The 27,903-nt window shown below is 40.0% G+C and overlaps 1 protein-coding gene across 1 annotated transcript in view; it reads right to left on the bottom strand.

Moving 5' to 3' along the window:
* LOC136869171 (trace amine-associated receptor 8c) overlaps nucleotides 1-27,903 on the bottom strand; it is a 220,740-nt gene that overhangs the window by 47,803 nt on the left and 145,034 nt on the right. Inside the window, exon 5 of the mRNA XM_068227116.1 lies at nucleotides 20,004-20,297. Coding sequence (XP_068083217.1) covers nucleotides 20,004-20,297 — 294 coding nt within the window. The remainder of the gene's footprint in view (nucleotides 1-20,003; nucleotides 20,298-27,903) is intronic.

Here is a 27,903-nt window from a genome sequence, read left to right as displayed (position 1 = left end):
GTGATAGGACCCCAATCCGGCGGATGCGAGTCATCGAGACACTATGCGGGAATTCACAGGATGTTGTAGAGTCTCCAGTACATGTTTGCGGACGGCGAGTGCCGAAGTTACGGGACCTCGCAATGCTTGGCGCACCATACGATTGTCTTCCCTCGGGGTGGTGTTTCTTGGTCGACCCGAACCTGCACGACGTGACTGAGTGCCCTGAAGTACCCATTGAGTCGACCATCGGGCCACTGTGACATCTGAATGGTCAACATGCCTGGCAGTTGCACGATATGACCAATCAGCCTCATGCAGTCCCTCTATGCAGCCTCTCGCAAATGCTTGCAATTGGTGGATAGGCTGTCTAACGCGTCTGCGAGGCATCGCAGGTGCTTCGTACTGTACGTAGTCCTCTCTGCATGTCTTACTTAACTGTCTGACTCACAGCAATTGACTGATAACCACTTATCAACAACAGGACGGTGCCAACACGAATGCACCCTCGTAAGTGTTCAACACATTTTATATCCATGTAGATCTAATCATTTACTCACACATAAATGGTATGCATGTATACTGAAATGGGATAATATTGGACCACTCCTTCTAGGTGCTTAACTTTGTTTTGTCAGGCAGTGTATTATCATTACAGGTTTAATACATAAAAGGCGATGACTTACCCAGTGTACACAAACACTTAACATACAAGGTGTTTGCGAGATAATACATAAACCTTACGTAAGGCAGAGATGAATGTCAGCATTTCGTACGATATGACTTGTTTTAAATTAACGATTGTTTTGTCTGAGGGGCAGCATGAAGTAGAATGCAATGTTTGTTAGGTAGGTAGTAGCTCCGTTTGCCTCCCGGCTTAATAGCGCCCGCCGTACCATGCTTCGGGAAATATGAATGTGTAATTTGTAAGGAACAATTCTAAGTACATCACCGCACTGTAGCTTCAGGTAGTATGCATACGTAAATTGTATGAAAACGTTCTGCGAACAAGAAGCGGACGATTTCACACAGGAAAATATTGTAATTTATGTCAGCAAAAACATCTATCATCATCATCATCATCATCATCATCATCATCATCATCATCATCATCATCATCTGTTTACCCTCCAGGTTCGGTTTTTCCCTCGGACTTAGCGAGGGATCCCACCTCTACCGCCTCAAGGGCAGTGTCCTGGAGCTTTAGACTCTTGGTCGGGGGATACAACTGGGGAGTATGACCAGTACCTCGCCCAGGCGGCCTCACCTGCTATGCTGAACAGGGGCCTTGTGGAGGGATGGGAAGATTGGAAGGGATAGGCAAGGAAGAGCGAAGGAAGCGGCCGTGGCCTTAGGTTAGGTACCATCTCGGCATTTGCCTGGAGGAGAAGTGGGAAACCACCGAAAACCACTTCCAGGATGGCTGAGGTGGGAATCGAATCCACCTCTACTCAGTTGACCTCCCGAGGCTGAGTGGACCCCGTTCCAGCCCTCGTACCATTTTTCAAATTTCGTGGCAGAGCCGGGAATCGAACCCGGGCCTCCGGGGGTGGCAGCTAATCACGTTAACCACTACACCACAGAGGCGGACACCATCTATCATTCCATATTAAATTATATCTGAGTTACAAACATAAAGTTTTCAACATTTTTTTTATATGTTTGAAATAGGACATTATTGTGTCGTTATATTTATGAATTCAGGACCTTCAAAATAACCATCAGAAATTCTTTTACTTATATCCCAAAGAACCTGTAAACGAGACGTTTCTCTTTTTTTTTACAATTTGCTTTACGTCGCACCGACGCAAATAGGTCTTACGGCGATGATGAGATATGAAAGGCCTTGGAGTGGGAAGGAAGCGGCCTTGGCCTTATTTAAGGAACAGCCCCAATATCTGCATGGTGTAAAATAAGAAACCACGGAAAACCATCTTCATGGCTGCCGACAGTGGGGCTCGAACCCACTATCCACAAATGCAAGCTCATAGCTGTGCGCCCCTAACCGCACGGCCAACTCGCCCGGTGAGACGTTTCTCCATAGATCGTCAGTCAATATCAAACTGAAGATTGGTTTTTCAATAAAGTCTTCGATGCACAATGCAGCGTAAAAATGAGCACATTTGACAATATCCACGTCAATCTACATACCATCGTCAACGTTGGGACCAAACGTCGTAGTATATTGTTATTACTAACCGCAACTATTACGCGTTACTCGTTTGATGAAAAGCGTAATTTTACGAGAAAAGTTACCCTACAGCCGTTTCAGCGACCATTTTGAAGAAGATATCCCAACAAATGTCACGATTCGGAGCGTGCGGAGGTTGCCTTTACTTTATGCTGCTCAAACTTTTTCCATTGTCTGGACGCAAAATGACTATGCTAAATATATTGTATCCTGTTTCTGTTTTGTTTGATTTTTTTCATACTATACTGCCAACATTCAGATTAATTTACTCTTACTCTTAAATGTTCGATTATTAAGTTAAATGAATGAAATGTAAATGTAAGTTTAGGAACATTATAGTTTATATTATTCTAGATATAGTTTTAATAATAGTAAATACTATAACATTTTAAAATGTTAAAATTATTTTTATGATACTTTAAATTTCAGTTAAATTACATTTCACGTTAACTTTAAATTATAATAAACTTTTAAGTAGTTTTAATGTTCAGTATATTATGTTTATGCAGGTGCATAATTATATGGTTTGGCATAATAGCAGGATTCATAGCCTGAGCCCCGCCATGTACAGAGAGACATAAATAAATAAATAAATAAATAAATAAATAAATAAATAAATAAATAAATAAATAAATAAATAAATAAATAAATAAATAAATAAATAAATAAACTTTCGGTATATCGGCTCTTGCCTACTGAACGATAGCGGGGTCCGTGATGAAGTACGCGGAAGAAAGCAGGGCTGCATTGGTGAGATGGGGGGAAGACACAGAAGTGCTTTGCGATAGAAGAATGCCAGTAACTATACCGCTGGTAGTACGTCCTGTTGATTTATTCAGTGTTGTATGCCGACCATCTAACAAATCCAGGGAACGCAGGTTCCTCTCTATATTCCTGATCCTGAATTTGATTACCAACACACAATAACAACAACAACGCAGAAAAAACAGTTTCTTGTTATCAGAGACTTCAGATATTCATATAACGCATGCAGTTGATTCTATGATGTCCTAAGACAAAAATTAAAGAACAGCACCAATTCCGACAAAGATCTATTTACAGTATACGTTAACTTTTTAAAGCACGGCCAGAAAATATTCCTGGATTCAGTCACGTTCTATGAATCCATGTTGTAAAACAAAGAGCAAGCTTGTTTCTTTACATAACTTCACACATGATCTCCTGTTTTGCGTGATATCCGACCCACAGGTAGGCCTCGGTAGGTACGTAACTTTTCATTCCGAAAATCCCACACGTATTGACCGGGATTCGAACCGACAGTACGAAATCAACGACAATACCTATCGGCTATAACGCCCCAGTTGTAAAATACAGTAGGCGAGTGTAATTTAACTAGCGTCATGTGGGCCATATCCAGCCCACATAACATTTTTAACGAGCTCTTACAGAAATGAAATTAATTTCTAACATATTAAATCAAGTGTCCGCCTCTGTGGTGTAGTGGTTAATGTGATTAGCTGCCATCCCCGGAGACCCGGGTTCGATTCCCGGCTCTGCCACGAAATTTGAAAAGTGTTATGAGGGCTGGAACGGGGTCCACTCAGCCTCGGGAGGTCAACAGAGTAGAGGTGAGTTCGATTCCCACCTCAGCCATCCTGGAAGTGGTTTTCCGTGGTTTCCCACTTCTCCTCCACGCAAATGCCGGGATGGTACCTAACTTAAGGCCACGGCCACTTCCTTCCCTCTTCCTTGTCTATCTCTCCCATTCTTCCCATCCCCCGCAAGGCCCCTGTTCATCACAGAAGGTGAGGCCATTTCGACGAGGTACTGGTCATCCTCCCCAGTTGTATTCCCAACCCAGAGTCTGAATCTCCAGGACACTGCCCTTGAGGCGGTTGAAGTGGGATCCCTCGCTGAGTCCGAGGGGAAAATCGACCCTGGAGGGTAAATAGATAAAGAAGAAGAATATAAAATAAAGTAACCCGCGCTTCTCACATATTCGCAAAGACTCCACTGAGCTTCCTTGGAATATATGTACGTATGTCCACTTAGTCCCGTTCCTTGATACGGGGTCGGGGATGAGGTGAGACGAATTTTTATGGCAAGCTTTTACGGCCGGATGTCCTTCCTGACGCCAACCTCAGTTGAGAAGCTAATGAGGATGAAATGAATGATGCTGAATGAATTTTGGTGAAGAGTTGCAAGGGATCTATTGTGGCGTACGAGTAGGAACTATCCCGAAATTTGCGTGGAAGTGAAAATGTGAAACCACAGAAACCCTTCTCACGATATTGGGCGTGAGGCTCGAACCCACACATCTCCCGAATGCACAGCTTTGCTTTATAGCCGCAGCGCGGCGGCTACGCTCGGAAACTTTCTTCAGCTTATCCCAGTTATTTCTGGGGTCTTTGGAACCACCCAGGCTCATTTTGGTTTTGGCCACAGTTTGAAGGTCGGATGCACTTCCCGACGCCCCGTGATTTTTGAGGTGAATCATCCAGGTTTCGAACCTCAGCCTTCCGGGTGGGATGACAGCAGCTAAGCCACTGGGCTAATCATCCTCAGAGCTTTCTCAGAATATTTAACAATATTTAATTTAATATCCTAATTTATTATGGCAGTCCGGATTCATTTCTTAGGTAGCTAAACAGGGTCTTCGAAAATGATAAGTTTTCTTTCAGTTTCTCATTCAAATGGCATAAACCTAAAATTGTTTTCTTTTCCAGGTCGTGAATAAAATCTGACAATTATTCACAATTGCTCCCATCTCCTATCCACCGTGCCATTATTATCCTGTGGCTTTGAAAGATGCTTCCTTCACAATATCTTAACCCGTGGATCAATGGATATACGTTGGATTTTACAGGATCGAAAGCAATATCAATTTTAATCGTAGCAGTTACACTCCTTCCGGGGACGTGATTAGCTCAGTGCTTACCCCACTGGGTTCCCGCCTAAACGGTCAAGGTACGAGTTCTAGTGGATCCTAAGAAAGAATGTTCACATGTAAAACCAGGGAAACTTTCCACCGAATTAAATAATAATAATAATGATAATAATAATAATAATAATAATAATAAAAATAATAATAATATCATTTAACCGTCTCCAGTCGCCCAGGTACGGTACAAGAGCACACACTATCTTTTTCTATCCAGGTACATTCCTTCCTTCTCAACATGGAGCTCTCCCACTCCTCTTCCTTCCAGGTCCTACTTTATTTGTGTGATCCACCGTTGCCTTGGTCTGACCCTAGGTCTTTTGCCTTCCAGTTCCTCTTTTTTTGCCATTTTCTAGCTGTTCTCATTTGATCCATCCTTTTTACGTGACCATGCAATTTGAATCATGATGTTCCTACATTTTCCCTTAGCGACTGTTTTACTTGTGTGTTACGACGGATCTCTTCATTTCGGATCTTATCTCTTCTTGTTTTCTTTAAGATTGAGTTCAGGGACTTCATTTCTGAAGCTTGGAATCTGCTACTATCTCTACTATTGATCGTACAGGTTTCAAGGGCATATGTAGTTACTGGCACGAGATGTTCCTGGGTTCTTTTTGTACTAATTTTACAGTTTTCGAAGACGCTAAGGTGCCGGAATTGTTTTCCACAGAAGTTATTTTACAAGCAAGTAAATCTACCGACACGAGGCTGACGGATCTGAGCAACTTGAAGTACCATCGAACTGAGTTGCGGTTGAACCCGCCGAGGTCATCTCAGAAGGCCCGCGCTTTACCGTCTCAGGTCTCAGTCCGGCACAAGGAAATAACTTCTTGTATCCTTATTACTAATTAACTGTGCATCATGAAAGTGTTTGTAAATTGGCTATTGTATCGAGAATTCACTAGCTGAATAAATTAATTTCCAAACTGTATATCTTGCCGTCTTCTATTACAAGGTTACATTTCTAATTTAGCTCATCGAACCATTAAAATAGGATGTGACTTCAAAGGTAGTCGAGATAATGTAAGTTTCTTATTCAGTGAAAACACGTTCATTAATGTTCTATTCAATTAAGAGAAAGTGAAGAAATGTAGAATGCTTTGAACAACGTACGGGTTAATTAGATGAAATGGAGCCAGATTCTATTTGTATGCATTCTACTGGATGCGAACGTGATGTAATCGGGACAAACAATATTTATATAATGTACAGCTTGAAAGGAAGTGAGACAACATTGTCTACTTTACTCGGCATAGAAAGTCACTCACTGTGTTGTTTTCTACTTTTCTTATGCTCCTTTCATGCAGCAAACGTGCGTATGTATGTATGCCCCTTAGTTCTGTTTCCTGATGCGCGGTCGGGGATGAGGTGAAATGAAATTATATGGCATGCTTTTACGGCCGGGTGCCCTTCCTCTCGCTAATCTCAGTTGCATTTTATTTCTGCAAGTTGCTTTAGGTCGCACCGACACAGATAGGTCTTATGGCTACGATGGGGCAGGAAAGGGCTAGGAATGGGAAGGAAGCATCCGTGGCTTTATTTGAGGTACAGTCCCAGCATTTGCCTGGTGTGAAAATGGGAAACCACGGAAAACCATCTTCAGAGCTGCAGACAGTGGGGTTCGAACCAACTATCTCCCGAATACCGGATACTGGCTGCACTTAAGCAACTGCAGCTATCGAGCTCGGTAATGTCAGTTGAGGAGGTAATAAAGATGAAATACATGATGTGAATGAAATTGGGTAAGAAGGGGAAAGGAATCAGCTGAGGCTTATGAATTGGAACTGCCTCGGCATTTGTCTGGAAGAGAACGCGGGAAAGTAGAGATAAACTAATCTCAGGACAGACGAATTTGGGATTTGAACCCACTCGTCTCCCGAATGCAGAGCTTGAATCCATAGCTGTAGCGCATTAACACGCGCAGCCACTCCACTCGATTCAAGCAGCAAATAATAAGCCACACGAAATCTTCTATCGTAATTACACTTTAGATCTGGTAATAAAAATGAAATAAACCACCATGCTTATACTTGTTGAAACGTGTATCGTGTCCCTTTTCATTTGTCTCTAGGTCACTTGTCCGGATCGTGAGACCAGATACTTGCTCCCTTGCATAATGATATCACACGAGACCGACGGTGATAACGCTACACACGATAGAACTGAATATCAGATACATGTTTCTTGATACACACTCTTGATGCAGATCTCGTTGGGTGTGGCTTGCTCAGCTCAGCATTCTCAGCAGAATGACGATTTCCTGGTCAAGGCTGAGGTTGCTCTATCGATTCAACTTAAAATAAAGGACCTCAAAACTGAAGAACTTGATGTTATGATGTTTGTTACTTCTTCATCTGAACTGCGAATAGTTTATACAAATATGTATTCTTCTTCCTCCTCTTCGTTATCTGTTTACCCTCCAGGGTCGGTTTTTCCCTCAGACTCAGCGAGGGATCCCACCTCTACCACCTCAAGGGCAGTGTCCTGGAGCTTCAGACTCTGGGTCGGATGATACAACTGGGGAGGATGACCAGTACCTCGCCCAGGTGGCCTCACCTGCTATGCTGAACTGGGGCCTAGCTGGGGGATGGGAAGATTGGAAGGAATAGACAAGGAAGAGGGAAGGAAGACCCAGCTTAACAAAGGAAAAAAATAGGTTAATATTCATTCGATTGTTAAATATGCTACAATTGTTGACAATTGCTGCGCATATCCCAGCATTGGCATGCTTCCTGGCAACCAGAAGCAACTTTAATAATGTCAGAATTTTAATAATTTTAATATTTTAAAATAACATGTTCAAAATGTCCTGCCTTTTTAACAATATGTCACTGTTTCCCTTATAAATTCCAAGTTTATAAGAATGTTCGTACTTTTCCTTTTTTAAAGTGTGTATCAAAACTCCACCTACAGAATGAACCCCAATCATTAACATAGACTGTGATTTGGATTTTTTGTCGCGTTTTAATTCCGAGCACCAGAAAATATTTATAGTTTTTTAAGTAAAAATGTTATATAAAATCTAATTTAAATCCTATTGATCTGAACGAGGTACAGATTGTAGTACAACACTATGCGAGGAAACTCTGAAAAATTCATAATTATCGGTGAATCAGTAAGAGGGTTATGAAGGAAACCGTGATATGTTTTAAAAAGGCGGGAAATTTTGAACATTTTATTTGAAAATGTTATAATTAGAATTTTGACATTATTGAAGTTGCTTCTGATTGCTCTGAAGCATGGCAATACTGGGATATGTGCAGCATTTGTCAACAACGTTTGTAGCATATATAACAATCGAATGAATACTGGCCTATTTTCCCCGTGTTAATCTAGGTCTCCCCCCTTAAGTTAGATACAATTCCGGCATTTGCCGGGAGGAGAAGTTGGAAACCGCGGGAAACCTCTTCCAGGATGGTTGAGGTGGTAATCGAACGCCCCTCTACTCAGCTGACCTCCCGAGGCTGAGTAGACCCTGTTCCAGGCCTCGTACCACTTTTCAAATTTCGTGGCAGAGCCGGGAATCGAACCTCGACCTCCGGAGGTGGCAGCTAATCACACTAAGGGCTGGTTTACACGGGTAGAGTAGCGAGGCGAGTAGAGTGGATAGTAGAGCTACTAGCATCGTGTAAACGACTGGCATAGTAGCAAGTAGAGTAGCTAGTACGCAGTAGAGTAGAGTGGGTTTCTGCTGTCGTAAAGTAACTCTACCACTATTCTTCCCCCTCCACCGGAACCGAGCTCCGAGAGCTGGCGGAGAAGGCCGAGGACGCTCGATTTTTCAGTTGGCGCGTCATTCGCCTATTCCATGTGTGTACTGACAGTACTCCACTGAGTAAACTGAGCATTTTTGTGCGTTTATTTGGTGGAAAAATCAAGTGTACGGAAGAAGAAACATGTAAATTTGTAGAACTGACAGTGAAAAAAGAATGTTTATGGAACATAAACAGCATTATTTACAGAAACTAAAATATGAGACGGGCGGCGGAAGAGGACTTGATTACGAAAATGGGTAAAGAGGGTTTCTGTTTTATGGAACTTAAACAGATTTTTTTTTTAAATACGATGTACCTACAACCAAGAACTGACGAAAATTCGTAAATCCAAGAAGTCTGGAGGTGGTGCCGCCGACATCTACACTCCCTCTCTTAAGTGGTTTAGTAAAGTATAATTTGCAAGGTAATACTGAAAGCCGTCCGCCTCTGTGGTGTGGTTAGTGTGATTAGCTGCCACCCCCGGAGGCCCGGGTTTGATTCCCAACTCTGCCACGAAATTTGAAAAGTAGTACGAGGGCTGGAACGGGGTCCACTCAGCCTCGGGAGGTCAACTCAGTAGAGGTGGGTTCGATTCCCACCTCAGCCATCCTGGAAGTGGTTTTCCGTGGTTTCCCGCTTCTCCTCCAGGCAAATGCCGAGATGGTACCTAACTTAAGGCCACGGCCTTTTCCTTCCCTCTTCCTTGTCTATCTCTTCCAATCTTCCCATCCCCCAACAGGGCCCCTGTTCAGCATAGCAGGTGACACCGCCTGGGCGAGGTACTAGTCATCCTCACCGGTTGTATCCCCCGATCCAATGTCTCATGCTCCAGGACACTGCCCTTGAGGCGGTAGAGGTGGGTCCCTCGCTGAGTCCGAGGAAAAAATCAACCCTGGAGGGTGAGCAGATTAATAAAGAAAGAAGAATATTAAAAGCCACAACGTAACATTATAGCTCAGTGATATTAAGGGGAGGTGCACCTTTGGAGGTTAAAGAAATGCAGGTGTATTGTCCTATAATGGAGAACAGACCTCCCTCATTTCGATGGAAGAAGGATTTAAAAAATACGAAATAAAAAATTCGAAGATGCAACAACAAATATAAACAAGTGTCAGCTGGATTGTCCCTTTAGATGAAGGTTTCTCAAGTTTCAGTGTTACACAGCGTGTTCATCATGTGTCTCGACGTGTTTAAGTTAGACAATGATGCAGGACTGTGTACTTTAATCATATGAATAACATACATAGGGATCTTCTACCTCGTATCACTTGACAATGCCATTAAATTTAAGCAATAACAGTAATGTCCACAACAAATAGAATAATTTTCATATTTTGTTTAGAATATCCAAAATAATTATTGTTTACAGTACAATGTCAGGTCTTGAAACTTAATCTCTACACCTGGGCCGTACAAGCAACGAACAAACGAATTATATAAATAGATCAGTAAATGGGGTATTTATGGCAAAGAAGCTACTACAAATTAGGCCTACGCCAGCGTGATTTACAGTGTACTGATGGCTATTATCATTGGCCAAGAACTTTAGTCACCTCAAGCTTAAATCTCGGTGTTATTGCATTTCTCATCACTGTGTTGTGTCTTTGAATTTGCGGTGTTATAGCATCTAACAGTGTCTGAAAGTTATGAGGCTTCGATCTCACACACTTTCTGTATTTTTCTTTATACTCTGTCGCAAGTTCTCTCAGAATTAATGTTGATGCCCCGAGTGTATCTCTCCTAAGCCAGCCTCTTACCCATTCCCTTCTTTCCTCATTTGCTTCTTCTAATGCTTCACTAACCTCTTGCATTAACATGTTTGCAAATGTCTTTAAACTCTTCGTTACGATGTGCTTGCGTCTTGACATGGTGCTACTATTCTACTCTACTGTTAGACTGTACTCCCGTATGAACGACACAAGTGTCAACTCTACCAGACAGTGGTAGAGTAACGTGGCTACTCTACTATCTACTCTACTCGCCTCGCTACTCTACCCGTGTAAACCAGCCCTAACCATTACACCACAGAGGCGGACCAAATATGTATTCATGAGTAAAAACCGTCAAGTGAAAAACTTTCCATTATAGACTATATTCGCTGCTATAGGAGCTACCTGTGTCCGTGCGACGTACGGCAAATCACTGTATATGTTAAAATGAGTATATTTTCATCTTGTTCGCTCGAAGTTTGTATGAACGAGACAAAGCAAGCCACGCTGAAACAGGGACTGGAAGGAACCATGAACAGAAGCAAACTTCCAACATTCCAGTTGTCTTGTCGCAGAGGTGGATTATGAGGAGTAAAGTACAGTAACTTATGTAGTAAATGATCCTGATTTTAAGGCGTCAGGATGTTGGATTTCACTCTCGAAAGTCTTTTGATTCTTTCATGTCTCATTTTAAAAAAATCTTAAATAAAATTAGTCCGAACCTCGTTTGAATAATAAATCTAACCGAGCAAGTGGCCGCGTGGTTTGGGCCACGTAGCTATGAGCTTGCATTTGGAGATAATAGGTTCGAACCCCATTGTCGGCAGCCCGGAAGATGGTTTTCCATGACTTCCCGTTTTTACACCAGGCAAATTCTGGGGCTCTACCTTAACTAAGACCACGGTCGCTTTCTTCCCTTTCCTATCCCGTCGTCGCCATAAAACCCATGCGACGTAAAACCAATTGTAAAATAAGGAATCAATATGTTGATGAACGAAATATTAAGTCTTATTCTTCCTGGCTTTTTCGCATTTGCTTCAGGTCGGTACTGTCTGTGAATTATATCCAGTTTTATGGACGGATGCCCTTCCTGACGCCAACCCAACGTGGAGGAATATATTCACTATTGAGTAGCCCGGCTGAGTGGCTCAGACGGTTAAGGCGCTGGCTTTCTGAGCCCAAGTTGGCAGGTTCGATTCTAGCTCAGTCCGATGATATTTGAAGGTGCTCAAGTACGTGAGCCCAGTGTCGGTAGATATACCGGAAAGAACTCCCGAGGGACAAAATTACGGCACTTCGGTGTCTCAGGAAACCGTAAAAGTAGTTATTTGGATGTAAAACCATTATTATTATTATTATTATTATTATTATTATTATTATTATTATTATTATTATTATTATTATTATTATTATTATTATTATTATTATTATTATTATTATTATTATTGCGTGGTTCTGTAGTGGTTATTGGTAGTGTGATAATTACATTTTTCTCTTCTCGGAAGTGAACACGCAAAAATAAGTGGTGAGAATCTAAAAATCAAATGGAATCTTTCCTCTCCTTTGAAGGTCTGACAGGTAGATTCTGACCAAGGTGGCCACGTTTTAATCTCAGTCAATGAAGCTCAAATTACTGGAATGGAAAGCCATAACCCTGTGATTTAGATTCCTCGTTATGCTGTTGTTTATGGTTTCATTATTTCTTATGGCCTCATTATCAATATATTATAACTCAGTCCGATGATATTTGAAGGTGTTCAAATACGTCAGCCTCGAGTCGGTAGATAAAATCTCCTTAACTCTCCTTTAAAACTGCACGTGCTTGTTTATGCGCAGTCTGATACCAGACACCGGATCATTAACTGTAAAAAATGAATCTGAACTAGTGTGACAAGGACAGAGTCAGAGAAAAGTTATGCATTCACTCGTCTGTGTGAGCCTTGTACTTGAAATTATTTATAGCTGACATTGCATCGTGACAGGTTTGCAGTTTGCATAAAGAATAACGTACTGCATGTTTAATACAAAATAAAGTATTTAGATGAAAAAATTAAAATACGCTTTTATTGCGCTGGACCTGTCATGATGAACAAGTAGAGCAAACAGAACAGACAGGGAGACGTGACATGATTTATGCCACAACAGCTTAGTTACGTACTCCAATACCGTATGGTATAGCAGTAGTGTAATCAGGGTTGTTGTAGCGGAGAGACAAATTGCGTGAAATGTACAGCAAGAAAGGAAAAACAATAATGGCAAGCGCCATTATCTTATAATAATAATAATAATAATAATAATAATAATAATAATAATAATAATAATAATTAGTTAGAGCCCCTATGGCTCAGGCGGTAGCCCGCCGGTTCTTACCGCTGGGTTCCATGGTTCAAATCCCGGTCACTCCATGTGAGAACTGTGATGGACAGGCCTTTCTCCGCGTACTCCGGTTTTCCCTGTCATCTTTCATTACAGCAACACTTTCCAGTATCATTTTATCTGCCAGGCACTAATCATTGCCCTAGAGGCGGGCAGCCGGCACTATTCCTATCCTCACCGCCAGATAGGGGTCTTCATTCATTCCATTCCTGACCCAGCTGAATGACTGGAACTGCGGATTATTATTATTATTATTATTATTATTATTATTATTATTATACCGGGTGTACACCTTCTCCGTCCCGTTGAATTGCGCGCCTTCCAGAAGGCCATTTGTGTGGTGAATCCAGAAGTAATGTAACTCAAGATACTTGGACCTTTAACCATTAGATGCCTCTACTATCGGCCTGTGTGCCCCCTCTGGCGGGATTGCGGACAATGAATTTTTAAGGGAATTTTCAATGTATGTAAACCTTAAGTTTTTGTAGTTAGTTTTCTTTCATGTACTAAAGTTGTCAACACTCCTACGGCTTCCTTTTTCCTTAGTCATTAACCAATCAGGAATTGTGTGTGTATTTCTCTAGCCAATTAAAATTGCGGGGTGTGTACAGGCCTATCTCAAGAGACGTCAAAGTATGACGGCTTTCACGGCCGGTGTCAATATAATAAAAATCTTCCGGGCTATTGTGCCGTGGTCCACTCCTCTCATTCCTTCCAGATGTTTCGACTACTGCTGCGGTAGTCATCTTCAGTGGCGTCGTGTAGGTACTGTACTTCCTCCTGTATCCCGCTAGCGACATTATTATATCTCAAGAGAGTTCTGGAATCTTCCCATCTGAGATGCTATAAAAGCTGGGCTCTTTAGGGTCGTATTGCCATCCTCTACATCGCCCTCCGGTCTAGTGTGTTAGCGGCGTAATAAGGAGGCAGGGGTTTCCTGCCGTCCTTTGGAAGGCCCAACTAATCAACATAATGGCAGGAATTTCTTAACATGTGATAGCCCCAGGCAGATAACTTGAGGGAAAGGTTTCAAACGTCTTTTATTAATGTAAAGTTCCAAAGTCACTGTTTAAATGTCAATTTTCGGCAAGTCTGAGGATTCTGTTCAAATCCCGGCTGGGAAACACGTAAATTAAGGGAACAAAGAGAGTTCACCCTGTATTAATTCCCATTTAACTTGGTATAGGGTGACTAAGGTATTGTAAACATTTAAATTCTTCACACTGCTTTGGTACTGAATATTTCGCATCTAGTCACCCCTCTGTAGTATAGGATTAGCCTCTGCAACTTCGGGCCATAAGCCCATTTAGGATTTTAAGAGTTTTCTAAATGGAGTACAAGTGTTTCGCCTCCTAGCCTTTTGTTCATGGCCGATCGTCTTCAACCTTTCATTTTTGCATTAAGGCCTTTTAGTATGGGCACTCAGTGCCTCCGTTTAAAGTGTAATTACTGATAGACGAATGTGTAAATGACTACTGAGCAGAAGTGACTGAAAACACATTATTTTGAAGTTTATGAAGCGTAATTTGTAAGAAGCTTGTGGCTCTGCGAGGCTGGACTGTAGTAACTTCTGGAGCTCAGTCTCCTAGAATGAAAATGAGTGGAGCAAACACGCTCTTGTAAAAGTGTACTTTTTTAGAGCTATATTGCTCAACCTCGTAAATTAGTGTGTCAATAATTGTCTCTATTGTACCTGATTTTTGACTTTAAGTCATTGTTGTTGTGGGAGCTGACGAGCTATTCTCACTAACTGTTATTTGTTGCTGCTTGTTCAGATTTTATACCTATCAAATTTTAAAATATAAAAACGAAAAGAAAGAAATCAAATTTCAAAATTTAATTCATTAACTTATGCTCTGGTCATTTCCAGGTCCATCCATTCACCTAAGCACCTTCTTACTGCTCTGAGTTCCACGAAATACCCGGAACAACAATAATAATAATAATAATAATAATAATAATAATAATAATAATAATAATAATAATAAATAATAATCTGAGTGGCTCAGACGGTTAAGGCGCTGGCCTTCTAACCCCAACTTGGCAGGTTCAATCCTGGCTCAGTCCGGTGGTATTTGAAGGTGCTCAAATACGACAGCCTCGTGTCGGTAGATTTACTGGCACGTAAAAGAACTCCTGCGGGACTAAATTCCGGCACCTCGGCGTCTCCGAAGACCTTAAAAAGTAGTTAGTGGGACGTAAAACAAATAACATTATTTATTATTAAATAATAATAATAATAATAATAATAATAATAATAATAATAATAATAATAATAATAATAATATTGTCTTTAAGTCCCAGTAACTACTTTAACAGATCTCAGAGATACTGAGATGCAGGAATTTTGTCCAGAAGGAGGTTTTATACGTGCCAGTAAATCTACTGAGACAAGTTGTAATAACGTTATTGATTTTACTTTTCTGCGGTTTTCGAAGACGCAGAGATGCCAGAATTTTGTCCAGTAGTAGTTCATTTACGTACCAGTAAATCTACCGACACGAGGCTGACGTATTTGAGCGCATTCAAATACCACTAGACTGAGCAGGGATCAAACACACCGACTTCGGTTCCAAAGGCCAGCTCTCTTCCGTCTGAGTTACTCAGTCTAGCCTAACCTAGCCTACCCTCCTCCTCCTCCTCCTCCTCCTCCTCCTTCTTCTCCTCCTCTTCTTCGTCCTCCTCGTGGAGAAATGTTGTACGACATATTCTGAACAACAAGTCACATCCTAATTGCCGGACTATTGCTCGAGCAGTCGGAGGAGAATTGGCGTGGAATGACATTGTTTAAGGAAGAGCTGAGTAAATCTTCCACCTGGGCGACAGTCTTAAATGTAGATCATTGATTGATTGATTGATTTATGAATGAAATCGAGGGATATTTCTCTGAATTATTTGGACCTGTTTATGACATGATACGAACTGACTCCTCCTTTTAAGGTAGCAGTAGCGTCCCTAATAAGCTGGTGTCATCGGAGGAGCATCATGTAAACAAAGTCTTTGCTGATATACGTATAGACATCTCCAAACCCTGATCTGATAACATTTCCGTAAAAGTTTTAAAGCATTTGAAAGCAGGGAAATTCATCGCATTGTTAGGGTCTGCGATGATACGATTTAGTGTGGTTCCTACGGATTTAAACATAAAAGGGAATACCGAGAGAGTTGGCCGCGCGGTTAGGATCGCGTAGCTGTGAGCTTTCACTCGGGAGGTGGTGCGTTCGAATCCCACCATCGGCAGCCTTGAAAAAGGTTTTCCGTGATTTCCCATTTTCACACTGGGTCTGTACCTTAATTGAGGCTATAGACGTTACCTTCCCAATCCTAGCCTTTTCATATCCTTGCGTAGCCGAAAATCTTCGATGCGCTAGTGCGACGTTAACCACTTTGCTTAAAAGGTGAAGAACGTTTCTATCTAATAATTCGGAGGCCTATAAAAATTTATTTCGGTCATTAGAAGAATAATTGAATGCCTGTTAGACAGACGATCTGTAACCACATGTTACATTGTTAATGTCTTACTACAGGTATGAATGCATTGATTCTGATCTTGTTGTTCTTTAGGAGATACCATCCTTGAAAGCCACTTCTAAATTTCAAAAAAATAAATAGTTGTTTTAAGGCACGGTACTCTGCATATTGTGAAAGAGATCCGTAGTACAAATAAGCTTCTGTATTCCCACAGTGATATTTCTTTACAATAATTGTATGACGTTACCTGCAGGGATTTAGGCTTACTGACAAGGTGCCGTTTAAATGACCTACGTATCAAATTCAAGGTTAATTAGTCCACCATACAGCAGTAAATGCGGGACTGTTCTCCACCGATGTCTAAGGCTGAATGTGGCATCAGAAGTACTTAGCATGTTAATAATTAGAACATAGAAGTTTCAAAATCTTCCGCTGCACTGTCAAGTGAATCGGTTATTTTTTTCCCAGACTCCAACTCGCGATCTACCTCTGATGTACCGAGAAACGAGGTGACATACAGGTTTTCAAACTTCACAGGCACGGAGACCACCGCGCTGGTGACAGCGATGACCTAATCCTTTACATGAAGAATAAGATGAAGAATAAGCAGAATGTACAATTAAATACCGAGCTCGATAGGCAGTCGCTTAAGTGAGTTTGAACTCCACTGTCGGCAGCCATGAAGATGGTTTTCCGTGGTTTCCAATTTTCACTCCAGGCAAATGATGGAGCTGTACCTTAATTAAGGCCACAGCCACTTCCTGTCCCATCGTCGCCTTAAGACCTATCTGTGTCGGTACGACGTAAAACAACTTGTAAAAAACGTATAATTAAATATATAAATCGTTATCACTCAAAAAAAAATTATGACTCACAAAAATTACATCAAAATGATTATAACTGAAAAGAAAAAGATAGATGATTTCTGATTCACTGCTCCCTGTTCGTATGTACTTGCTAATAGCCCTTGGAAGTGTGAATGTCCTGTTGTTTCCGACTATGCACTTAAAAAACTCTCTCCGTTATAAGATCGAAGAATAGATCAGTCCATATAGTTGTGCAATCTAAAACTGACAGTCGTATAGAACATAATTACTTACAGATATCAGCTTCATAAAATATCACTAATCACAATTTGAAAAGCATAGCTGCTTCTGTACACACCTTGGTGGTGATTATCAAATTCATAAATTTCATAAATTTCAATACATCAAAAATATACAATATCAGTAAAATAATTGAACTCATACCTTGTCGACGCTTGGACCAGCCGCGTCTTCGGGACCAGTTACTCCGGAGCAAACCGCACACTGTAATGGAAATGGTAAATAACATCTATTTAAATTATGGCTAAAAGATCTGCTGAAATTGTCATATAATAACTATATGTAGCAAAATTTAACACATTGTCCCACAAGGTATAATCTTAAAATGCACTTGTCATTTCTTCCCAAAAATACATAGTAATCACATTTCCCTGCATGTTTTCTCTATATCGCCTGTACCAGAACTTTATTCGTTCTTTGAGCGATGTCGATCAATGGAGCTGGCAGCCACAAAGCGTCCGCACTTCACAGTATCCTATGGAGACCATCCTCAGTATCAGGGCTCAAATATGCAGCATTTATATTAGGTTCGAATGAATTCTCCATTTGCCTTTCTAAAACTGGTGCTTAGGTATTTAGCGAGAATTTAAGCATGAGTTTTTTCATCGTTAAATTTTATTTTTTTCTTGTGGTGTAACATTGCTCTAACACAGAGGTGCCCACACTACGCATTCTGTCCCGCGGGCGCCCAGCACTGTAAGCGGGCAGGCGATGAGCGTGTTACTATTCAACCACTGTGACGTTGTGACTACGTCACAGGCCGTGAAGCTTGAGTGAAGCTCTCCCCGTCACTCTCGATCACTGCGGCGATACCGGAGTTTGAAATGGAGACAGAAAATAATTAAAGAAAAAGGGCGAAAATCCACGTCATTTTCAATTTGCGTTGTAAGAAATAAGTTATTTACGTTAATTGCCGTTTTCGTTAAACCTACAGCCTCACATATTTTACTAAGTACGTAATAAATTACAATTATCACCATTAAATTTTAGATGCTGCCTGGCCGAGGCGGTAAAGGCGTGCTCGGTTCTTCCGGAAGGACGTGGGTCCGAATCCCCGTCAGGAAGTCGTAAAATTTAAGAAACGAGATTTTCACTTCTGGAGGTGCACATGGCTTGGAAGTTCACTCAGTCTACACCAAACATGAGCACCACGTTAATTCCTGGGGTAAAGGCAGCCAGACGTAGAGCTATCCACTCTATCCCGTTTCGTGCCGAGTTAACAGATAATGGGAGCCTCTACCTTCCACCCATCCCAGGGCCTCCGTGGCTTGTATGGAGATGACTTTGCTTTTTTTTTTTTACTATTACATTTTGAGACGTGCTTTAGAAACAGTTATAATATAATACGGAGTTAAGGTGGATAAGCTGTCGCTTGTGGTTATTTGGGTTTAAATTATCTGATAAACTGAGCAACACTGCAATCATGCTTACTGGAAATAACATCAGTTAGGTTATTTATTTGAAGACATACTCTACATCTATTTGGTAGATACATTAACATTGTTGTTGTACTTTAATCTTGGATAGTAAATATCTATGTCCTCGCCCGTGATGAAACTCCCTCTCGCCATTTAGAGGCTAGCTGTTACCATCGGATGCCTATTAAATTTTAAATACTATTTTCAGAAATTTAGTGAACGGGAAAAGTCACACAAGACAACAACAATGTGAAAAATCAAGCAGTAAACGTATTGGATTCTGTAATAATATTACTTTTACTTAATGAATAACAGGAATCTTACCTTTTTAAATGGAAATACTGTCATGCCCATTCAAGAAATTGTAAATCGTAACTTGTACGATTACCTTTGTAGATTGTAACACAAAAATTATAAGATGTCAATTTTCTTTGAATGAATAAATATACGAAAATAAAACTGACCGTTTATATCGAGCGCAGTATAAATCAAATCGGAATATCTTGAAAAGGTCATTTTTGTGTTATAGCGCGTTATTTTGAATACTGTACCCCAATCATCATTTCGCTGAATGGTGGAGGAGAGCTTCGTAATCACAAACGTACGGCAATGCCCCCTCCCTTCCCTGCAAAATGTGTTCGCTCTCTCGCCTCACTGTGACGTATGTTTGTTACGTAAGCTGCCCGCATTTACATCACACCAGCCCGGCCGCACTGGGCTAGCCTCAACGGGAGCCCAGCTGAGCACCTCTGCTCAAACACATGCAAACTTTCGGCAACATAGAAGTTAGAAAGTGCTAGCAGTGGGATGAAAGTGACCGTGATGTTAATGCCCCAGCATCTGACTCATGTGGACATTGATACTACGGGTAAGTAGCACTTATAAGGTATGGGGATGGAATTTAAACAATGGTTTCTTGATATGTAGAGTAGTAATCTAAATTACAATAAGTAGGTCTAGAAAATTTTGCTTTCAAAGATGTCTGGCTTACAATTTTTAAAGGTATCATGGAAACTGAATATTTTTATAAGGACCAATTTTGCTTAATATCGCTCGAATATCAGAACATCACTGAAAAAACAAGACTGAATCTCACCTTCTCGACGCCTGTGGTGCCAATGTCCTCCGGCGGGGCCATTGCGGAACACACGACTCTCTTGAGGCGCAGTTTGTTTACGTGAAAAACAGACCCATAACAATACATGAGGATCATAGTGGTGGGGAAGTAGAAGAGACACGAGGACAGGATACGTAAACTCGCTCTCGAGAAGAACGGATCACAGGCCAGCAAGCCCGTGGAGTTGAAGTAGTATCCACCACGTGGCAGCACCATCACAGCGAACAGAGTCACTGACGTCACCCAAGTGAGGCTGATCACTGCCACACAACCCTGCAATAAGACAGACTGTCCACAAATCATCATTCTTTCAATAACTTAATTTCCATTTTAAATTTAAAATACCATGACAATATTAGAATGTTACACCCACTATATTCCGGGTTAGATATTTCAGTTACATATGTTCACGAAAGTAGACTTATTAAATAATATTCTTTGAGGCATTACAATTTCGGACTTCTTCCATTATGATCCGTCCAGATACAACTGATTTTAATAATTTGTAGAGTCCTAGAATTATAGTAGAAGCTCGATTTACTGCGGTTGTCAGGGAAAATTTTTTACCCTGCGTTATAGCTTAACTGCGGTAATTGGAAAATGACCTGTAGGTTGACAGAAGATTGGGGTAAAGTATTAGGCTACAAGAGAACACAATTTTATGAAAGACACTGTACCTAAAGTACACATTCGGTAACGAATTCTTCACACGATCGATTATGCTAAATTTATTGTTCACATAATAAGATTTTCTATTTTTATGACATCACAGAACTTCCACCGAACTTAAGACTTAATTAGGAGCTTGTCTGACAAAAGTTGAAAGGCAATACAGTCACTTGTATTGTAAGGGCGGGTGCAGGCAAACAAGATGTTGAGAGGAATGGGGGAGGTCATTTTAACTTTCCCCCGTGTACACAAAAGCGTGGCCAATTGTTCATGCCCCGTCATTTCTGGGAATAGACAGATATGCAGTTTCTAAACCCCATCCAGTAATCCCTTGAAGTTCTGTTTAGCGCGGAGTCGGTAACAGAATATAGATTGTAATACAGAATTTCTCTATGCAGTTCGTTACTACATTGAAGAAACTTGAACCTCAATGTGTATTACACTAAGTATTAATGTCCTAGTCATATAAATATACACGGTTCAGCTTGTAGCATACGTACTACCTGGCGCTGGTGAAATCCGGCGCACTAACGCGCCACTCTATTCCAATTCGGCGCAGCGAGTTGAATTACCTCAAACTATCTCACAATTCGCCAGCTCGTCACCAACGAACTTGCACGAGCTGTAAGAGGATGATGCATGCCTCTGAGTGAAACTTCCTTTTTCCTAGATTGTTTTGATTGTCATTGTGTTTGGAATCATTAAACAAAGGGATGTCATCCACCAAGTTCATATCGAACATTCTTTGGAACGAAGTCTGGATTCAGATAAAGGTGTAAAATGTATTATAAAAGCTGCGTATGCACTATATCTCCCTCCTGCGTCTAGAGAATGTAGCTTTCACAGCAGATGATACAAATCGTTTGGTAGATAAGCTCACTACTTACAATACGTATTTTAGGTATAATGATTATACATTCACGATACAAACCAGCGTGAGTACAAACACTCAGAGATGCCCTACGAAGCATGAGTGTGTACTGCATGTATTCTGATACTGTCACACAAATTAATTTGTCTTACTAGATTTATCAACGCACAGACTTGTGGAATATGCTCTTTGTCTAAAATGATTTGTAGCCTACTTAGTTTTGAAAACAGGATATTTAGCGTAAATTAAATACCCGAATCATACTCAAAACTGATATTTCCGTACTGTATGTGAATGAAAAGGGTATATCTAGTAATGCTGAAACCTGTTTCCTGAAGATTAATAATTTTTAATCAATTGTAATAGGTCAACTTAACCCGTTCATGATTAAACACGGCTCTAAACAGTCAGTGGCCGAACTATAGTATATGAACAGTTAATTCCTGGACTATTTTCTTGCTATTTCCTTCACAATATCGTCATCTAATACATTCTCCCTCGCAATGCAAGTTTTATATCATCAAAGTAAAAAATCTCGTTGGAAAATGTTCCCATAGTATATTGCTATTCAATGCCTACTACGTGAATTTTGTTTAGAGCAGGATGTTCACGTACAGATGAAGAGGAACATTATCGTGCAAGATATTTTCCTCTTATAAAATAATTCTGGTTATTTTTCGACTTGTAGACATTCTTAGGTCATTAATGATTCTGTACGTTCATGTGGCGCTGGCAGCCTTATCATATTCTCTCTGTTCAATGTTTTAAAACACATCATTGCAACTTTGTTCTTTATGGCAAACGATGTTAGTCACGTCAAAGTCAAAATCAGGTCAAAGTTTTCTGGGATGCAATTTCACACTTCGTGCGGTAATAATGTCTGCGTCACTAAAGCAACCGACATTACGTATTGTTTAACTGCAAACTATTACGTAGTTGAAGTATAAGTCTACCTTACGCTTTCCATACATAGGAAAACACTCAATGATGACACCATTCAGACAAAGTGGCTTAAGCCTTAAAAGTTGTATCTTAACTAAGGGCAGGTATTTTTCTGAGTGTAAGAAAAACCATGAATAAACTTTCTTCACAGACGTTGGATATTCAAATCACCATCTCCCAAATAAATCTAATAAAATAGATCTTGATTTCTTCAATTATATCACAACATACAGCAACCTGATAAAGTATGCAGGTGTACCACTAGTTAACTAGTTAAGATGTAGTTTCGAAAGGGATATAAAATGTATTACCAGAACCACACGAAATATTAGACAAAGTAGGCTGCTCGAAGATCAATTATATGCTCTGATGGTCTTAAAGACGTCCTTCGTTCTCTTGTTTCATAGTAAATTTGTCTCGCGGTTTCGTTTGAATTGCAAGCAATCTACCTTTAAAGAACTGAGTGAATGAGCCTTAGATAATGTTATCTCAGAGTCTGTTTTCTTTGATCAAAGGGGGATTTCTTTTGTAACTCAACAGGTGTTAATGAGAGTTGGAGCTCTTTCCAGACTATGTAGCCAAGTGAAACTCGTAGAAACTTTATTCATTCGGAAAGGGAAAAGAGTAGAATGGCATGAAATAGAAGGCAACTAATCGAGGACTCATAATTTTATAATCTCTGTATATTCATAACAATTTGGCTAGTAGTTGTATAAACTTTAATCTCTTCATCCAAACTGGGCTTAGAAAAGTATGGAAAACTCTCTCAATGAGAGAATCCATGTAATGGTCGTGGAATTTTGAACCAGACTAGTTTATTTTGTATTTAAAATTAACTGAAAATATCATCCCATCCTCCATAATTCTCTTTTCTCCTTAATGCTCGCAGTTCGTATCTCACAGATTGTCATCCTTTCGACACAGTTGATTCTATAACGATTGTAAAATGAACACCATGATTTTTGTTACTGCCATCTTTCTGTGGGGTGATTTCACAGAAGAATTACATGATAAGGCCATTGTATGCGCAGAAAAAATCAATGAAATTTAGTCTTGCGGTGAATAAAATAGTAAGCTTGCAGCTTCCATCAACGGTATTCAGTAAAAAATATATATTAAAAAGTTAGCTCTCGGTTGAAGCTATCTTTACTTGTGTTTGTTTTCAGACCAACTTTGCTTACGTGAGTAAAATAAAAGCTGAGTCAACTCGGGCTATCTTATTCAGAAGTTAGGAGTAACAGAAATGAATGTAGCGAGAATGATAGCTGGTAAAATTGATGGGTACAATAGTAGAAGGTACCATGAGTGAGAAGATAAGGGCTATATATCTCAATAAATGAAGCTGTACATATAATAGGGCTTCGCTAATGGGATCATGTGAGACGAAAGGAGTAGGGTAGGTCACCTGAGATAATAATGGTCTACCCCACGGTCTCCAGCCAGGGAGGAAGTCCATCAACATGTGGTTTTGTCCTGACCCTTCCTACCCGATTACACGGCTATATCTCATCACCTCGTCTGGCCTGGTAGCAAGCTGAGCATTGGTACAGGCAGATACTTCCATCAGTATTGCTTACTCCAATCCTTCCTGCTGTCTCTCTCTTCTTAGAATTAACAGAACGTCACCATAAGACCTATCTGTGTCGGTGCGACGTAAAACAAATTAAAAAAAAATTAACAGCCTGTCGGAGTCGATGTAGATTGTGCAGATCACCACGCGGGGGAAGCGGGGTCACCCCCTCCCCCCCCCCCCACACACACACACATATATATATACTCAGTATCCAGTACCGTGCTGTTCGACTGTTGGATCAGATCAGAATTTATGCATACAATCTTCGCATTAAAAGACTTAGCTAATTTCCACGCTTCGACAATGCTTAAGCTTTCTACGATCGTAAGATATGAGTTGACATTGGTGTAAATATTTTATGCTTAGGGCATAGTTATTTCTGGTGCTACCTAAATAATTCCTAATAGTGTTTGATAATATACTTCGAGTGGCTTAATTTCGGAATAATTCGTATCTTTATAGGCAAGTGTTAAATTTATGATCACGCGTAGGAACTTATACATTATTGTTCTACCTACAAATTCTCAGAATATACTTTTTCTTTTGCGGGCGACAAGTGATCACCAATTTATTTCTAAATCGACGTTAGAAGTTTATTTATTTTTCACAAAGAAACTAACATTAGTTATTGACGTCTAAGGACTTTTATTTTCTACTACCTGACTTTAAAATTCTCTTAGTGAAACAATTAACTCATCAGTTCTGGTTTTCATTTCGGAACTTGAACTTACAACTTTACACTTCAAACTACAAGTGAGGGTGCTCCGTCACCGAGATCGTCCGTCGAGGGAGCCACAACGGGATACGTGGTTGCGTAGTGTTGGCAGCACGATACGTGATTCTGTGGTGAAGACAGCAGGATACGTGGTTCCATGGTGAGGACATCACTAACGGGTCTTGAAGCAAATGTCATCTCTAAAGGCTGCTAAATGTTATCAAGGTGATATGAATAAAAAATAAAACCAGAACTTCAAAATTAATAATGATTCTCGAACTGGAACCTCTCTGTGTACCAACTCAAATAATGTACCGCACACGCCCTCCGAAATCTGCTCATGCTCGTTAATCTAGACTCAAGTGTGGGCATTTCCTGGTACAGTATGTATGTTATTATAGCATTTATATTAATCCATTATGTATTACTTGATATCCATCACGGGCCGATGACCTTCGATGTTAGGCCCCTTAAAACAAGCATCGATATTCATCATTAGTACATGAAACAGCACTAAATACGTTAAAATGTTAAAATAATTTAATATATTCAAATACATATCGGATTATCACATTGTCGAATTCCACTGAAATGTCGCATAATATGTTTTACAAAGGATTTGTTCGGAACTAAAGTATAATTCCACCTCCCTCTCAATATATATATATCACATAAATTTATTTGATAAGCCCATTAGCAGTAATATAATTATTCTGCCGACGCAAATTTTTAAAAGTGAGCAGGTAAGGTAACTTGTATATTTGTCTGACTGTTAAGATCGTAATAACAGCTACAGGATCGACAGTTGTACGCGGAATTCGAACAAGAGGTACTAGACATTTATTTCAAGAATACTAGAGACAGTGGACTGAATTTGAACAATGTCTGCTGCTGAGAAGCCAGTAGCTATGCCAGTCGGTGATCACGTAGATTTCTAAGGTATTGACCGTTTGATGTAAACAAACGCGAATAATCTGTTCCCTGTTAGACACAGTATTGTGGCACTATGAGGTTAGGATGGTTGCAAATTTGTACTTGCTTTCAAAACAATTATCACCACAGTGGACTGTTCCTTTCATACTGCCTCTATTTATGTTGTTATCTCAAAGAAAATATACAATGCTAGCCAAAGGATTCTCTCAACTCTGGAAATCTCTCGTTTGCTATCTTTGTGCGTACAAGTGGTTGCGCTGCAAACTGCGATGAGACTTACTTTTCGTGCCTCTTCCAACAGCTGCTGTTCGTATCACAGTACGACAGGAGGTATTTTAATAGATCCTTTCTACTTATACAAACGGTGACTCATATTATGTGGCTTGATGTTGGTGCTTTGTATTGCCACCACGTGCACTTTGCGAGTGAATGTTACCTCTAGATTTGTATTTTCAAACAAGAAATGTGTAGACATGTAAGTAGGGTGGAAATGGTAGAAAAAGGAACATTTTTAAAGTTCCTAACACCTGATCTCCTCTGAACAATTAGATGCATAATTCAAACTGATTTTTTTAATACTGTGTATTGAAAAATACAATATATAAAGTCATTCCGCGCTCACCTAGTAGGGTTCCTTGGCTGAATAGTTAGCGTAGTAGGCTGCGGTTCAGATGGCTTCAATTTCAAATCCCGGCTGGGCCGAAGACTTTAACTATAAATATGTTTTCTGGCTCCTGAACTGGGTGTGATCTTAATACACATCATATGCCTGTATTACTGTACACTAATTACACAAACACGTAATGGTGAATACATCCCTCCCCATAGGATTGGAATAGGGAAGGAAATTCCGTGGTAAAATTAGACCAAATCCACGCATAACGACGGCCACAAGAAAGTGGAATTTTTTTTATTTTATTTTCTGCTTTCACTTACTTCAATTCCTGTATCCCTGTAAGTTTTTAATCTAGAATGCTGTAATGTTAGATTAAATAAGTAAAAATCACAGCATTCTAGATCGAAATCTTCCAGGGATATATTGTGCTATATAATAATAATAATAATAATAATAATAATAATAATAATAATAATAATAATAATAATCATCGACACTACAATACAGTCATCAAACCAGAGGCACTTTATGCATCTGAAACACTGATCATTGGCGGCAGGTCACAAATGAAAAGCATTGAGAAACAAGAGAGGAAAATTCTCAGAAAAATCCTAGGACCAAAGTTCGAAAATGGAATTTGGATGAAAAAGAAACCACACGAAATTTTTCAATTCACAGAAAAAATCACAGATACCATCAGAAAGAGACGACTAAAATTCTACGGACACCTACACAGAATGGATAACAACAGGCTGACAAAGAAAATTCTAAATCTAGCTCTAACCCTGAAAATCCGCAACAATTGGTTAGCAGAAATTCATGAAGATCTACAAGAAATGGGTATTGAAGACGAAACCATTCAAGATAGAATAAAATTTAGAAGCTTAGTAAACAAACATAAATTTGCAGAGAAACCAACAAGAAAAAAATACAGGCTGAACAGAAACACGCAGAAAGGAACACAGTGAAAAAATGAAGAGATATTGGGAAGAAAAGAAGAAGAAACATTGTGCAAAATAAGTTCAAACGCGCTCCACAGCTGGGTACAACGAATCAAAAAATAATAATCATAATAATAATAATACAGTTCAACTCTCCGTTTTAAGATATGTCAGACTTGATGAAATATCGCATACAGTAACAGAACGTCCTTTAGTAGATAATTAAATATGGTCACTGGTGTATCACACTAAAAACACTTAAATGTGAGTACCTTTCTAAAGCGTTAAGATTACACCTTGCAATTGTTTGCACAGGAGAGAAGCACATGAAAACTCATTTTTTTGTATGTAATAACGCTCACATGATGGTCGACTAGACATGTTAATCGAGCACTTTGTAGTTAGGCGTAAGTACTCCAACGTGTACTGTAGGATAACATTTCTGCATTAGGAGTTGTGCTATTGACTACTTACTCTTCGACACGGTGAAGACAACCATTTATTGTAAGACCTCAAATAAGACATACAATTAGTTTCAGTGATACCGACGACATATTCCCACTACATGAACTCACACTTGTGATATGCAGGTATGCCTCGAACACTATTCCCATTTGAA

This window comes from Anabrus simplex, chromosome 1 (assembly GCF_040414725.1).
Source record: "Anabrus simplex isolate iqAnaSimp1 chromosome 1, ASM4041472v1, whole genome shotgun sequence".
Classification (NCBI taxonomy): Eukaryota; Metazoa; Arthropoda; class Insecta; order Orthoptera; family Tettigoniidae; genus Anabrus; species Anabrus simplex.
This window is presented reverse-complemented; position numbering and strand designations above follow the sequence as displayed.